General features: G+C 39.8%; 1 protein-coding gene across 1 annotated transcript in view; it reads left to right on the top strand.

Moving 5' to 3' along the window:
- Positions 1 to 16,603, top strand: part of LRP2 (LDL receptor related protein 2) — a 220,105-nt gene that overhangs the window by 56,598 nt on the left and 146,904 nt on the right. The window contains exons 5-10 of the mRNA XM_073019794.1: positions 4,142 to 4,252; positions 4,592 to 4,705; positions 6,426 to 6,542; positions 7,808 to 7,960; positions 9,666 to 9,785; positions 15,787 to 15,915. Of these exons, the coding sequence (XP_072875895.1) occupies positions 4,142 to 4,252; positions 4,592 to 4,705; positions 6,426 to 6,542; positions 7,808 to 7,960; positions 9,666 to 9,785; positions 15,787 to 15,915 (744 nt within the window). The remainder of the gene's footprint in view (positions 1 to 4,141; positions 4,253 to 4,591; positions 4,706 to 6,425; positions 6,543 to 7,807; positions 7,961 to 9,665; positions 9,786 to 15,786; positions 15,916 to 16,603) is intronic.

The following is a 16,603-nucleotide window of genomic DNA, read 5'->3' as shown; positions in this document are numbered from 1 at the left end:
TAGGGACTTGAAATTCACCAGGAATGGGGGCTTGGGGAGTGGTGGTGGTACCTTTGTGAGACTTTAACTTTATGGCCTGTTTTTTTGGTATTGACTCTCCTGTTTTTCCTGGTACTCCTTCTGGAAAGTTGTTTTTCCTGTGTAGGTTTCCTAGAATTCCTAGATTATATCATACTAAAGTACTTTGTTGACTATGCCATAAGTTGTGGGAAACCAGAGTTGGCCTCACTTCTCCCTTTTTCCTAATGTGGATGGGAAACTGACTGGCAGAAAGAAAATCTTTCCCCCTTCCTCTTGGGTTTCTTCTTTTTCTTGTCATAATCTCTTTTAAGAACTTCCTATTACCATTCCATTCAATTTCTTTCTTCTTTAATTTTTCGCTTCTTCCTGTTACTTACTCTGCAGCCTATAAGTGGTAGTTGTATCTGTGGCAGTGGTTAGTAACATGGGTTATGGAGCCAAGTTGCTTGGATTTGAATTCTGGCTCTCCAACTTTACCAGTTATGTGATCTTTCTCAAATTCCTTAACCTCTTAATGCCTCAAGTTCTTCCTCTATAAAATGGGAGTCATCATAGTATTTACTTCATGAGGTTGTTATGAAGATGAAATGAGTTTATACATATTGAGTACTTTGACACATGTCTGGCACATAGTTTTTAACATATGTTATTGATAATGATGATGATGATGATTGCTTGTTCAACTTTGTGGGTAGTACTTGCAAGTAAGTGCTCGTGGCCAAACTGGTAGATTCTTTCTGGCAAATCATTACATTGACTGGATTAATCTGTCTTGGAGCCAGAGTAAATAACGTAAAGTAACTTATAAAGGACGACTCTAGGACCTTGAAAAGTCCCAGGTGTCTGGGCTGGACTTGTATCGGTAAGTTCTTTTGTGTGTGTGTGTTTCCCAATCTTGGCTTAAGTTTCCTAACCTACTTTTAAGATCCCTTCTTCATAATAATAGTCTTTTCTATGTTCTTTTCAGCCATGTTGTCAAATTGTGAGAATAAAACATGTCTACAGTCTTCCTGTCGAGATAATAATGAATAGTGCCTTATATTTGTATCTTATTCTGCTGTATGATACTCTGCTTAAAATGAGTTCCATTCTAAGAGGTCTACAAGGCCTTCAGATTACATTTCTACACCCTCCTCCCTGATTATGTAAACAGAACTATAGCATGGAACTTTCTTGCTCCAAACCAAATCATTAACAGTGAAAAAATATAAAAACTCTTATCTGCATATTTTGGGGGCAGCTCCCAATTATGGGGTAACAAATCTGAACATGTATCATTTGGGACCAGGAGAAATAAAGAAAGGGGAAGAAAGGAGTGGTGTGAGGAAGGATATTCTCCCCTTTTTGTGTTAGAAAAGCCTTAAAGGTCTGAGGCTTAATTTATAGCTACTTGTTGATCTTTCCATTAAAACCAAATTCAGAAATAAGAGTTTCCTTGGTGTTCTTTTATATGGTCTCCTCTCATATTGCACTTTACCCTATACTTAAAATCTTGCAGGACATTTTAGCCACATGATGGATTTGCTCTTTGGGAAGAAGGTTAGACTCAGGCTTGCCAAGCAAATAAACCAAAAAATAAGATTTTAGATATCTCCTAGTTGGAAGCTCAAAGGATTGTGACTTATTGTTTTCTGGAGTAGATTGAAACTCATTAACATCTTTAGCAATGATAGTAGAATCCATTCATTTCTTTCTTTGGTCAGTGTTAACAGTTTGGACCTGTTCTCTCTGTGTGGATCTCCAAAGAGGGAAAACCATTTGGAAACAAATTTCCAAGTATTTTCAGTACTTTGTGGAGTTAGGGAGCTCTGTGCAATCTTTTCTGTAAGTATACATCTCAGGTTAACTATGCACAGAAGAGATCAAGGTGTGCAGGGGTTGAGAGGGGTCCCCTGCTGATTGAGAGAGATTCTTTATCAGTGTGGATGGAGACAAGAAAGCTGTTCATTCTTCATTCCAAAAGTCGAACTGCTGACCTCTGGCCATCACAATCCCCTCCCTGATGATATCAAGCTGGCCTTGTTGTTTGTTGGGTGGGGAATGGGCCATGTCAGTAAACTTTTAGTCATGTCAGTGGTTACTGTTTTAATCCTTTTTCTTTCAATTTTCTGGCACTGGTTCTCAAAAAGCAGGATGAGGAAAACGAGAGAGCCACCCAGCACACTTATTCCAGATTCTTTATAATTATCACCTTAAATGAAGTAGCCGCCATTCAAGCCCAGATTAATTTTCCTCCTGACAGGTAGCTTATCTGTTGCAAAGAGCTGGGTTTTCTATGGGTTTTTCTCCTGCTTGCTGCTGCTCTTAAAAGGCTAGATAACACATTGACTCTAGGAGCTATCTGGCTCACAAGGGCAAAGGAATTGCTTGCGGGCCTCACCTGGTCTTTTGCATCTCTTGAAAGCAGAATTAATAAACATCACTTGAAGAGAGAGTTGTGTGACCCATTTGAAGGTACATTTGTAAGGCATATCTTCTCAGCGAGGAAAGACAGCAATAACTCTAGGCACCGGCTCACTTTTGGACTATTAAAAAACAAAATAAAATTCAGAAAAAATTTTAAATTATAACTAGCTATTTAAAAACGCCTTCCATTTTAGCATATGATTGACTATACGTAACTCTGGGAATTGAGATATTTAAGGACACTTAACAGACTAACTTTGAACCTCTGGAGATGAGAAGAGTTAGGCTTATTCCTTTACTATACCAAAAAAAAAAAAAAAAAAAAAAAAAAAAGAAAAAAGTTCATTGGAGAGTCCGTTTTTAAAAAGTGCAAGTTGTTAACATGGCACAAGTTTAGTACAGTTTCAGCACAGAATTTTGTACACGGCTTCTGCTTGAAAAGACTAGGGACTATTCAAAGAATTATCTTCAATATATTTATATCTCTATAAAATCTCAAACTGCATTCCTAAGTGCAAAATTGAGACTCAAAGTTAACTAAGACATACCTTTTCCTTTGTTAAAAAGAAATCAGAAGATGACCTGATAATCAATACAAAAATTATCTTTCATGAAAAAGATGGTCAGACCAAGGAAGATATCACATTTGTGAAAAGGAGGATATTCAAAGGCCATAAAAGGCAGAGCTTCAAAATATTTTAAAAAGCCAAATGACTAAAATGTTCACCTGTGATAAATAATAGCAATATTGAACATTTCTTGAGCACAGTGAGTAATGTCCCACCACCCCTGTACTAAGTGTTGGGGATTCTAAAATGAGTAAGACAGGATCCTTAATCTCTGGGAGTTTCATTATGTCACGGGGGAAAGAGATCAACAATCCACAGAATAAAGCCTCCAGTAAGAAGTCACGAGAGACAGGTGGTCCAAGTCTGGTAAGTAGAGAGGAGGGACAGATAGCATGTTATTCCTGTAAGGGACTTCCTGATTTTCCACTGTGACCTAGAAAACCAGGTCCAGTGAGTAGCAGTGAGGTGGTCGCATGTACATAACATGGCAACAATAATTTGTGCTTTGAGAGCACATTATGCTTTTCAACATGCTTCACCAGACAGGGTCTCTTCAGGCCCCTCTACCCTGTGCAGTAGATTATCCAAACGTGCAGATAGGGAAGTAGAAACACAGGACATGAAGCTTGAGTCACAGTAAATAGCTGCTGAGTGGTACCTCTGGGCCACCAGGGCTCCTGAACTCTAGGCCTGCTTTCTTTCTCCAACCCCCAGTGGAAGAAATGGCCTTTCTTTCTTCCAAGCTTGTGTGGTGGTACTTTAGTTTCCTCAGATGTTATTCGTATTATGTAAAATAATGTTCCATTTTGAGCTAAAGTTAAATTCTTTCTCATTCTTCATGTGTTAGCTCAAAAGTCACTTCTTTAGGGGAGACTTTTCTGCTTTGCAGTCTCACAGTCCTCTGTACTTTCTACATTAGCACTTATCCCAGTTTGTAATTTACCATTTATGTCTTATTTGACTAATATTTGTCTCCCCTGTCCAGCTGTACTCTCCATGAAGCCAGGGAGCATATTTTTGTGTGTATGTATCAATATGTGCTCAGCATTTAGTGACTTGCATATAGTAATCACTCAATAAATGTTTGCTGAAGGAAATTTCAGGTTTGTTTGCTGTTTCCTTTTTTTTTTTTTTTTAAACAATAGAATACCCAACATGTGAGCAGCTTACTTGTGACAATGGAGCCTGCTATAACACCAGTCAGAAGTGTGATTGGAAAGTTGATTGCAGGGACTCCTCGGATGAAATCAACTGCAGTAAGTATTGCGCACAAGACGTGCAGTGGTGTGCTGAAGCTGGTTTACACTGGCTTGAGAGAGCCGATTATGTGCATCTCTTCCCAAGTTCAGTTTCAGTGAATTCACGTTGGTAGTTTGAAGTCAGCCGTTGGTAGGAGTATTTACACACTGGAAATCGGCAAACATTACAAACCAGGGCCTTTTTGTTCCTGGATAACTGATTCTTAAACATTTACCAGCACACCACTGCTTAATAAGAATCCCTTCTTAAACTGGAGATGATCTTCCTTTGAGATTAAATGGCTACAATGGAGTTAACTTCTCTCTTTTCTTTCCCTTCCTAACTTTCTGTTGCAGCTGAGATATGCTTGCACAATGAGTTCTCATGTGGCAGTGGAGAGTGTATCCCTCACGCTTATGTCTGTGACCATGACAGTGATTGCCAAGACGGCAGTGATGAACATGCTTGCAGTACGGTGATTTCTTTATGCTGGGTCATGTTGTTGGGAGTGTTTTGTTTTGTTTCAGTTTGGTTTTGTTTTATCCCCACCTCCCCCACCAATGTATTGCTTTTTTCAAGGAAGAGAGTCACTACATTTGGTGGCAGATGGAATCAGAAGGTCACTAGGGGCCATGACACGAGCCTTTGTGGTGTTGCTGGACCTGGGCTCCTTTATCTTTCAAGGATCTGTGTAGATGTAAAGGGCTGGTGATGGACAGTTTGCCTTCTTTCCTTAGGCTCCAGGGTACAGGATATATTGTATCACTGCATTCTCAAATGACCCGTACCTCTGAGAACCCTGGTAGTCGAGTAAGAGAAGTGTTTTTAAGGGAAAAGAATTTCCCTAGGAGTGGCTCTAACTCTCCTCTTTACTTTGACATTTCTACTGCGTTACAGTTGGAGGGTCAGGAAAGTTTCTTTTTCTTCTTTTTTTTTTTTTTGGAGATGGAGTTTTGCTTTGTTGCCCAGGTGGGAGTACAGTGGCGTGATCTCGGCTTAGTGCAACCTCCGCCTCCTGGGTTCAAGCAATTCTCCTGCTTCAGCCTCCTGAGTAGCTGGGATCACAGGCACGCACCACCATATCCGGCTAATTTTGTGTTTTTAGTAGAGATGGGGTTTCACCGTGTTGGCCAGGCTGGTCGCGAACTCCTGACCTCAAGTGATCCGCCCGCCTCAGCCTCCCAAAGTGCTGGGATTAGGGACATGAGCCACCGCGCCCAGACTGAAAGTTTCAGTGTGGTATATAGGTGGCTTTCTTGCCTCCACTTCTTCACTCTGACCTTGCTTTTATGTCCATGCTGTTGTCTGCTTGTTGCCACCTCCACTTATTTTTTCGGAATGAGTAAAGTTAGAAGACTCCATGGAAGAGTTTTACTATTTCCAGTAAGTTGGCAGCTTTTTGTGGTGATTTATTTACTAGAATGTATGATTTCCTTCCATACCTCTTTTGATTGGTTGGTACCCATGCCTTAGGGTGTTGTTAAATAGTTTTGATATCACCCTAATTTTCAATGAGTCATGCCTGACTTCCTCTCCGGAACCTGGGCTTATTTCAGTGACAGAGAATTATAGAGAATGTGACATCATGGAATGGTTGACTCAGAATCATTTGGTCATAGATTAGCAATTACGGAGCTTGTAGTAAAATATGAGAACGTTGGATGTTGTCATGTCTGCAGCATCTTTGTCTGCATTTTCTGTTCTGTGCCAACACATTGCAAACCATCTTGTTTTTAATTTTTAATTTTTTTTCTTTTTTGAGACAGGGTCTTACTCTGTCACCCAGGCTGGAGTGCAGTGGTGTGATCTCAGCTCACTGCAACTCCACATTCCCAGGCCAGGCTCATGCCGTCCTCCCACCTCAGCCTCCCGAGTAGCTGGGACTACAGATATGTACCACTATGCCTGGCTATTTATTTATTTTTTTGTGTTTTTGGTAGAGATGAGGTCTCACCATGTTTCCCAGGCTGATCTAATGTTTAATCTTGAAAAACAGAAACCGCCATCTGAGTTCATTTCCTAGACCCAAAGCTGGTGTTACCTTCTTTCTCTCTCTCTTTTTTTTCCCTGCTTTTTAAAATTTTTGTCAAGATATTTAAGAGATAGTTCTACTTAGGCACTGAGGTGAGAGCACTTTGAGTTTTTTCAGGTGATTTGTGTCTTTGGAGTGCAGCTGTTGCTTTGTTCCAGACTATCCGACCTGCGGTGGTTACCAGTTCACTTGCCCCAGTGGCCGATGCATTTATCAAAACTGGGTTTGTGATGGAGAAGATGACTGTAAAGATAATGGAGATGAAGATGGATGTGGTAAGGAGGGGAAGAGATTCCTACTGAAAAGCATTTTCTTCAAGTGTTTTCCCGTGCTTGCTTTTTCTTCTTTCCTTTTTAAAAATTTTGTGTGACAAGCAAGCCTCAGGACTGGCTGGAGTTGAAGGAGTTGTTTAGGAACTTAGTGGGTGGGGAAGAAGGAGGTGACTTCACTAACTTTTCCTAAGAAGATTCAGAACTCAAATACAGATTAAATTATAATCCTCTCCTTTCGATCTTTAAGGCAAAATAGGTAAGACAGTCTCTCCCTCTTCTATATCTCAGTCTGACTTTCTCCCTTTAAGACTGCCCATTTTAAATAGATTTACCTATATAAAATTAATAGGCTGGGGAAGGAGAGAAAATAGGGAAAATGTCATTTGTCTTAGACCTTACAATCTTTAAAAATGACTTTGAACCTTGGTAACAGTTCAGCTTATTTTTTTTGTTTTTGTTTTGTAAATTCTGATTCCCAAATGAGTCACTGACGTTCAGTGGTGAAAGAGAGGCCACCTTAGGAACATGTGGGGTGGAGCTGGGGATTGGTAAGTGTAGGAGAAGCTACTATCCAGGGAAGTGCTTAAAGATTCTGTGAGAAAGAAATTGCCAGTGATATTCACCCTTTTATGTTACTGATATTCACCCTTTTATGTTGCTGATATCATCAGCAGCACCTCCAACAATTTAGCCCTTACTAATACCCACACCCTACAGCAAGTTACCTGCACCATTCCAATCCCAGGTATGATAAGGGAAATGCTTGTTCTGGGAGCATAAAACATGGTTTTATGTTTTTATGTTCCAGAAAGTGGTTTTTCTACATTTGGGTTATGGTTTTTCTTATACTATTGACATTTCACTAAATAAACAAAGCAAATCAAAAAGCCCAACCACAAACTCAAGTAATTCTGGACCTAACTTGATGGCCCTACTTCGATAATTCAGGATTTAAATAACTGCATCTTTTCCTAGGGGATTATGAATCTAGTTTGTTGATAATTGAGACCCGTATCTGCTTCTTACTCTTATAACCCGGCTGGGGGCTGCCTCTTCCAGGGAAAGTGGAGTAATTCCATTATGCCTGTCCTTAGAATCTCAGTAAAAGACTAGTGGCAGAGTTAGAAATCACTAACTTACTGTAAAATGTAGATCAGTTATAGATTTCTCTTGTCCAACTTGCTCTACATCCCCTTTTAACCACTGATTGAAAAAGAGCTTGCTGTACCTCCCCTGTGGCCTGTAACTCTCTCTTTTCCCCCCCACAGAAAGCAGTTCTCATGGTGTTCATAAATGTTCCCCAAGAGAATGGTCTTGCCCAGAGTCGGGACGATGCATCTCCATTTATAAAGTTTGTGATGGGATTTTAGATTGCCCAGGAAGAGAAGATGAAAACAGTACTACTACTGGAAAATACTGTAGTGAGTATAGGCATTTACCTGGGTAACTTTCAGATAAAGATATTTCTGTTTTCTAGAACAGATGTTCAAATACAGTATATCTGTTGGTGTTTGCATAACAAAACACCCCAAGACTTAGTGGCTTAAACTGACAAATGTGTTGCCTTATTTCTCACAGTTCTGTGGGTTGGCTAAGTAGTTTCTCTGGCCTATATCAGCTCACTCAAACATCAGGATGTTGCAGTAAAAGCTTGGGCTAGCCTAGCTTTGTTGACCCAGAGACTGAAAGAGCAAACCCTAGGGCTCAAGTACTTTCAAGGTTCTACTTATGCCAAGTTTGCTCAAGTCTTATTGTTCAAAGCAAGACACTTGGCCAAACCCAGAGTGGATGGAAGAAATAGACTCCATCTATTGATGGGACGAGCTTAACAATTTTTGGAGCAACTCCCCGTCCCTAATCCCTAACACACACACAAAGAGGATTGTTTCAATGGCAATTTTGATGACCTTAAAGATGTGTTGGAGATTTTATTACCTGGCTTATACTTATGGAAAAAGGCCTTGTCTGACTGTACTAAAAAAAAAAAAAAAAAAAAAAAAAAAGCTTCTGGTTCTTGAGTTACGTACTTTGAGTTACTCTCCAATGGCAAAACTTGGTGTTGGCCATGCACAGTGTTGTTTGATTATGTCTTGTGTGTCCACATTCATTTATGAGGAAACTGACTGGAACTAGGGATTTTTTTCTCCTTTTTTGTGACTGTAGAATATTCACCCCACCAACAACCCATCAACTCTGTGGACAGCTGACTGTCTTATAAGGGAATACCATTTAAAACCTTGATTTCATCAATAATATACTCTAACTAAATTTGTGGTTGCCTAGAAGTGCCCATGTAACTGCAACCCCAAGGTTATTTTTTGTTTCCTGACAAAAATTGTACATAATATTTAAACAGGCAGATACCTCTATGGTTTTTTTTCTCTATTTCATTTGGGAGCCCATTTAAAAAGGCTCAAAAATTAATAAAAGATGTGTAGTCACAGTATGAAAGTTGGAAAATAAAAATTAACCAAAAGAAAAAAATATAATCACCTGAAATCCCATCTCTTGAAGCCACCCACAGTTAATACTTTTAGGGCTTATTCTTCCTTCAGTCACTTGGGAGTTCTTAGCCCTTTTTACTGTGTAGACACAAAGATAGACCCATGCACGACCTGTTTTTTTTTTCATAAATAAGACTTATAATGACTTACACTTGGACATAGTTATAACTTTAAAAATGAGCTTTTATTCTTTTTTCTTTTGTTTTCACTCGAGACAGGCTCTTGTTCTGTCACCCAGGTTAGAGTACAGTGGTGCAGTCATAGCTTACTGCAGCCTCAAACTTCTGGGCTCAAGTGATCCTCTTGCATTGGCCTCCAAAAGTGCTGAGATTACAGGTGTGAGCCACTGTGCCTGGCTAATGTTTTTATTTTTAACTTTTTGTGAAGATGAGGTCTAGTTATGTTACCCAGGCTGGTCTTGATCTCCTGGCTTCAAGCAATCATCCTGTCTCAGTTGAGCTTTTATTGCCAAGTTTTGCAGTAAGCTTTGAAGGGTGACAGATTTTTCTGTACATCTACTACATGCTTACTTAGCTGCTACTGATGGAAAAAGAAGCTATTAGGTTAATCAGTCTTGTCCAGAGGTCACCATTCATTTAACAAAGTTCTTTTCTTCGTTTAGGTACGACTCTGTGCTCTGCCTTGAACTGCCAGTACCAGTGCCATGAGACGCCTTATGGAGGAGTGTGTTTTTGTCCCCCAGGTTATACCATCAACCACAATGACAGCCGTACCTGTGTTGGTAAGTGATGGGGTGGTGGGGCTACTTTTCTTTCATTAGAGTACACTGACAGGTCCCCTGATCTCTGACATTAAGGAGGTTGCACTTGTGGAGAGTCGTCATGGTCTGTCATAACAAAGCAACCCAGACCTCACAGAAAACCTGGCAAATAGGGAATTTTAAGTCTGAGAAGGTTTGGTGTGGTGTACAAGGCAAAAGAGTGGTTCTGTCATGAGTGAGTTGACTAGCTACCTGGAACCTATCCACTACTCATTGGGGATGGTAGTCCTTTTCTGTTTTCTTTTCAAGTATTTGGCATCAGGATTGGTGCAGCCATTCTGGTTACTGAATACTGAACTACTTCCATGAGGTCAGTAGATAGCTGCTGCTTGAGCCCAGCAAGCACCCCTACCTTGCTCCTTGTTTGTGCAGCCTCTTCTCCAGGATGCACAAACGTCACAGCAGAGGATCACCAGGTCATTGCTCAGGTGACTACACTGGTGGGTCAGTGCCTATGCTGGGCTGGCTACTCATTCCACTGATTGTGACATCCACTTGGAACCATCATTCAAGATGAGCAGATTCTTTATCATGATGCTTCCAGATGGTGGCTGGCATTAAACTAGATACCGGTACACCAACTATTTCCTCATATCTCTCCTCTCTGACTTCAGAAATGATTTCTCCCATTGGGAGATTTTTAATTTTGATGCCATCTTTGTATCTCACTGTGATTAGGATGGGGCCTTATGATGGGAGAATTAGACATGGCCAACTATCATCAGTTTCCATTTTCTTAGTGAGTTTTTGGTGCTCTGATCTTTTTTTCCTTCGATCTGATTTTTGACACATAAACGACAAACATACTAGCAGGAAGTGATCACAGAGGTTTAAAGAAAACTATTTTTACTGCTGTTGGGAAAAGGCATCTGGAAGGCAATTGAAACTATTCATTTAAATTTGGTGGTCTTCTATGGGTCTCCAAAGTGATTCAGAATTTTCCCAGGATATTTGTATTCTTTTGATATTCCTTAGAAATATGAGATATTCTTTAGGGCTTTTGGGATAAAAACAAACACGAAATGTGTAAGAAATGCTCCTAGAAAAGTATTTCTTCTGAAATTATTATTTTAATATTATTAAAATATTAAAATGTTAATATTTTAGAACTCTTTGGTAAAATTTGGTAATAAAATATTGAATTTAGATAAACCTAATGAAGTTATTCAAAGTCTTTAGTCTCAGCTCATGGCTTCCAACATAATTATACTTTGTCAAATATGGCTAATCTTAATAACTACTCATAGCCAGAAAAACCTTTCTTTTTTTCTTTATTTTATTATTATTATTATTATTATTATTATTTTCAGCAGAAGTGCTAGCAAACAGAAAAATATATTGATACCGGAAATAAACTCTGGTTTGCAAATTAAACTTGAAATTCTTGAGTAAGTCTGCTCCTCAGTGTTACTGAAAACTATAATCGTTGGGCTCACTTACTTATCATATGCCAAGAAAAACTGGATTTTCATATCCAGGAAAGCAATCCATTTGAGCTTTTCCTTGTGTTCATAGTAGGTAATTGTAGGTTTTTAATATCAGGACCAAGTCCCAAAGTTGCCCATCTAATTGCTCCTCTTAAGTAACTGTATTCAACAAGGTACTTTAAGATCAAGTGACTTAAGTGAACTCTGGAATAATTTAAGAAGGCCCCCGCATTTCTAATCATTTTAAAACATTTTATACATAAAAGTTATGATCTGCAACTGGCCTTAAATAAGATTGCGGGCCACTTGTTGTGTTTTATTGTTATCATTACCATTATATTAGGGAGGCATTCAAGTAATGTACAGATACTTTTCACACAAGTGCCCTTATTGGTTGGGTGGTGACCTGACTCTGGGAGTCCTACCTGGATTTCAGGTAGCCCTGGGCAGAGGGGCAGCCTCGCTTCTGCTCAGAGTGGGGCTCGTCCATGGGTGTGAGTCCGCTCCTGTGTCTTTGGCAAACGTCAGGCTCCTTCGCCCCCCTTCACTTCTACCCAGCTGCCAATCCCATTCCCAGCCTTTTAGTTCTCTAGGCATTTTCCTTTTCTCTTTGTAGAAAAGAAGTTCCAATAGAAATACCAGAAGCCACATTCTCAGTATTACATCAGCTTTTCTCTCTTTTTCCTTTATCAACTCCCAAAGAGGAGTTGGGGCTGAGCTGTCTTACAGTTGAAACTTGATAGGCCATGAAGTCCTTTCAGGAAAAGTGATTTGTTCTTTCAGAATCCCTGATTCAGTCTTGTGATGCCCCACAATCTGTTCTCAGTTTTTTGTTCCACCCTAGAGCCCAGATAACACATTTTCCATATTTTCCAACATATAAGTCTGTGGTGAGCCTTGGGTTATATTTCCAAATGTCTAGGGTTTCTTAAATGTCAGAAATTCAGGCCACTTCAATTTTCAATAGCCCCTTACAAAGTGAAAGGCTGTCATAACAAAGTTGTTGTTTGATAAAATTTTGCTTTTAACCTACTAGTGAATGTAAGGCAGAATATTGCAGTATTATGCATGCACAAGATAATTTCAGGATTAGAGAACATACTGCACATTAATAACACGTTGGAAGTAGTGTGTTCTAATACTGGGGCACTAATTCTAAGTTCCACAACAGACATCTTCTTTCATTCCCGCCAGCGCATTTCTGGGACTTTAGTACAGACAACCTCATTTGGAGATAATCTCAAAAGTCTACATTTGAGGGCCTTTGTGAATATGAGGCCCCCTGCCACCTGCAGAGACCTTTTCTGTGACCTTTGCTGTCCTTCAAGAATGTGTCATTTGCCTCTGAGTTTTGAGGCTGGGTTAACATTTATTTCACATTTGTTTCAAAGAAGACTATTTTTCTCTCTTTATAGAGAACTCTTTAAATACATGACATTAGGAAACCAGTTACACTTGTTTCAGCTGAGCTGAATTTTTAGGGGAATTGTTGCTTTGGTTTGCTCTCTCAAGCATTTCATTTCAACAAATACTCTCTGTATGGCTATAACCCTCTGCATGGCTGATGCACTACAGAGGCTTCAGGTGTTGGAAACCTATGTACCATTTATTATCTTAGACATGGCTCCCCAGTGAATACCTCGGTGGTAATCAAGAATAACATTGAATAATCTTGACACGAAATCTTGTGTCTTTCTACCATTCATCTGCCCCTGGTAGTCTTGACCTGGCAGTGGAAGCTCGGAGGCATGCTGAAGCAGTTTACTGGGCTCATTGTTTCTGATTGACAGGACATGCTGTTTGTTGACAGAATGACATCGTGGTGCAGAGTGAGGGCAGGGAGGTCATTCAGCATGGTGGGGTTTCACACAGCCAGATGGATCAGAGGGTGGCCAAGGGGGTCTCCGTTAAAAAGGGGTTTTTGAATTATTTTCACAGCAGTATTTGTTGGTGGGAGGAGACAAAGAATAAAAAGGAAAGAAAATAGATAAAGGTATTGGAGTGAGAGGGGGATTGTAAAGTAGTGTTTCAGTGTTTTGTGTGGTTTCCACTATCTTTTCTACTCTCATGAAAACCATCAATTCTACTTTTATTTTTCTTGTCTTCACTCTGGCTGCTGATGGATGTTAATTAACTTTCATATTTCTCTATAGTGATCCAAGGATACACTCTTATTGTCACAAAAGTGACAGCAATTTTACACACTCATTCAAATCCTGTTTTTTGAGATAGGGTCTCACTGTTGCCCAGGCTGGAGTGCAGTGGCTTGATCACGCTGCTCACTGCAGCCTCCCACCTCAGCCACCTGAGTAGCTGGGGCTACAGGCACGCGCCTCCATGCCTGGCCTTTTTCTTTTCTTTTCTTTTCTTTTTTTTTTTTAATTCTTAGTAGAGATAAACCCTCGCTATATTGCCCAGGCTAGTCTCAAACCCTTGGACACAATCAATCCTCCCACCTTGTCCTCCCAAAGTGCTGGGATTATAGGTATGAACCACCGTGCCTGGCCCACTCATTCAAATCTTTAAACCACTTGTAGTGCAGGTGATAGGAAGGGCATTTGTGCTAGGGAATTCCTAGTTATGACTTCTCCACCTTTGGTTTCCTTCTGTTTGGCATCAGAACTTCTTCTCAGAGTGACTCCAAATCCTTAGATGTAGTCCCATGGATCTTGCATTCAAAATGAAGTTATGACATTCTGGGGGTTTGAGGGAGAATGTCCTGTACTTCTTTTCATGCTGAGGCAAAGCCTTAGGTGAAGCTTTCTCAGGGCTGAGTTGAGGGGACAGAAGGGAATCATCAGTGAGGGCATTTCACACCCTCACGTGGCCTTTCAACCTGGTAGTGTCCAGATCGGATTGGGTTTTTTTCCTTTGGTTAGTCACAGTCTTTGGAAAGATAGGTATGCTGGCTCGTGTTGTTATGTTTAATCTGCAGGGAAATGGGATTATTAGAAGAATCTTCTTGGGGTTGGGTGCGGTGGCTCATGCCTGCAATCCCATCACTTTGGGAGGCCAAGGCGGGCTGATCATTTGAGATCAGGAGTTTGAGACCAGCCTGGCCAACATGGGGAAATGCTGTCTCTACTAAAAATACAAAAATATTAGCCGGGTGTGGTGGTGTGCACCTGTAGTCCTAGCTACTCGGGAGGCTGAGGTGGAAGGATTGCTTGAATCTGGGAGGCGGAGGTTGCAGTGAGCCGAGATTGTGCCACTGCACTCCAGCCTGGGCAACAGACCGAGACTGCGTCTAAAAAAAAAAAAAAAAAAAAAAAAAAAAAAGAAAGAAAGAAAAGAAAAGGAAAGAACCTTGGGCTTTTGGGCTTTTGGTGGGTTATGGAATGGTGGGCCACCCAGCAGGAATGGTTGAACCTAATTCACAGTTCTGACAGTTGCTGCAAATGTAATCAGATCATAGAGCTCTGGAGAATTCTAGACTTGGGAGTGCAGTGGTTTCAGAAATTATAATCTACTTGAGAATTTCCTGAAACCAGAGGTTGTGGGAACTCTACTGTTATAGTTTGCATAGGCCATCCTCCCAGGGAAGAGAGCAGAGTGAAGGATGATGGAGAGTGGACGTGGACTTGGAAAGTCAGATGTACCAAGGATAAGACAATTTCTGCACCCCTGAAGACTGATAGTCTTTAAGAAAGACTCTTTTAATATTTTGTTGTGTTCTCCCCTCCATATTCTATTGTTTATGTCAATTATAGTGGAAGTATTTTTACACAGTAGAACTGGTAATGAGCAGAGCTCTGTCATATAAGGGACTTTCAATGAACACTTATTAAATGAGTGAATAATAAGTTAACCAATAAGTAGAGGAGAAGAAATTTTTGATGTCTTGAAAAAAGTTCAATTTAATTTTGGTTATAATTTTTTGATATCAGAGGAAAGAGAACTGGGTAAATAGACCTTTCCAAATACTTTATTGCAGTCATAGATTTGTGTCTTCTTGAGGGACTGTCTATAGGCAGGTCTTACTTTATTCAGAAATAGTGCTGTCCAATAGAACTTCCTGCAGTGATGTAAATGTGTATCTTCACTCTTTAACATGGTAACCACTAGTCATATGTGGCTATTGAGCACTTGAAATGTGGCAAGTGATTAGGAAAGCAAATTATTAATTTTATTTTATTTTAATTAATCTAAAGATACATTTAGATAGCCACAGGGGGTTGGTGGCTACCATATTGGAAAGCATAGTATTAAAGGGAAACATTTACACCAAAGTTTATATATTTGTAAACTAACATTAATAAATGAAATGCAATGCCATAGGGCTATGAATTCAGGAAGTGTTGTGCATTTTCTGTAAAGTTATCCTTCATGTAGGTTTAAAAAATGATATAAATGTTCTTTATCCTTACATGAAGATGGCTGTTATAAATTCTGAGAACCTGTGCCTAACTCCAGAGGCTGTTTATTTAGACACGGGCAACACCACATTCTTGGCCATCTTATCTAGGATTTTTGTCAGAGAGTGCTCAATAAATGCTGATAACCTTGACTACAAATGTGTATTTTCCATATGGCAGAGTTTGATGATTGCCAGATATGGGGAATTTGTGACCAGAAGTGTGAAAGCCGACCTGGCCATCACCTGTGCCACTGTGAAGAAGGGTATATCTTGGAGCGTGGACAACATTGCAAAGCTAATGATTCCTGTGAGTAAATTATGGACACCTGAATCTCTGAACAAGAAACAGATTCTAATAGCTTCTTTCCTTCCTTCTGATGACAGCAGAATTATCAGCATTTATGCTGTTGGCAGGGCTTTATCATTACAAATCAGGCATGGCTCCTGCTGCCTAGAAAAATTGGTCAACATTAATTTCATTCTTTGATTATTAAGGACCAATTTGTTGATTAATGGTGACCGTTATTAATATTTTTAAATTGGTTGCTTGTTTACTTTGACCTAGGCTATGATGTCACCCACCTTTAATTGTGGAATAAATGCTCTGCCTACATTTGATTGGCTTGGACATTTAACTTTTAGTTAATTGCCTACCACAAAAGTAGGTGACAACTATTTACAGAAATAATTTTTGCAGTGTTCTTGCAAAATTTAGGGATATTTCCAAATGGACATGCTAAATTTGGATTAAAATTTTTTTGAATGCCCTAATTCTGGGTACTTTGTTGGAATCAATGTAAGAGTGTGGAAAGTAGAGAGTAGTAAATAGTAGTAGAGAAAAGTCATGGGGAAAATCTGCAAAACGTAGATGAGGGCTCCAAAGCATTTTGTCACTGTCGATTTCTCCGGACGAAGGTGTCAATATAAACTCCTATTTTCCAATAGTTATTTCACACTTGATTTTGAAGTGTCTTTGATGTCTTCTGAAACTTAAC

Source organism: Chlorocebus sabaeus, chromosome 10 (genome assembly GCF_047675955.1).
Source record: "Chlorocebus sabaeus isolate Y175 chromosome 10, mChlSab1.0.hap1, whole genome shotgun sequence".
NCBI classification, from domain to species: domain Eukaryota; kingdom Metazoa; phylum Chordata; class Mammalia; order Primates; family Cercopithecidae; genus Chlorocebus; species Chlorocebus sabaeus.
The sequence above is the reverse complement of the archived record's forward strand: the minus strand, read 5'-3'. Positions and strand labels throughout refer to the sequence as shown.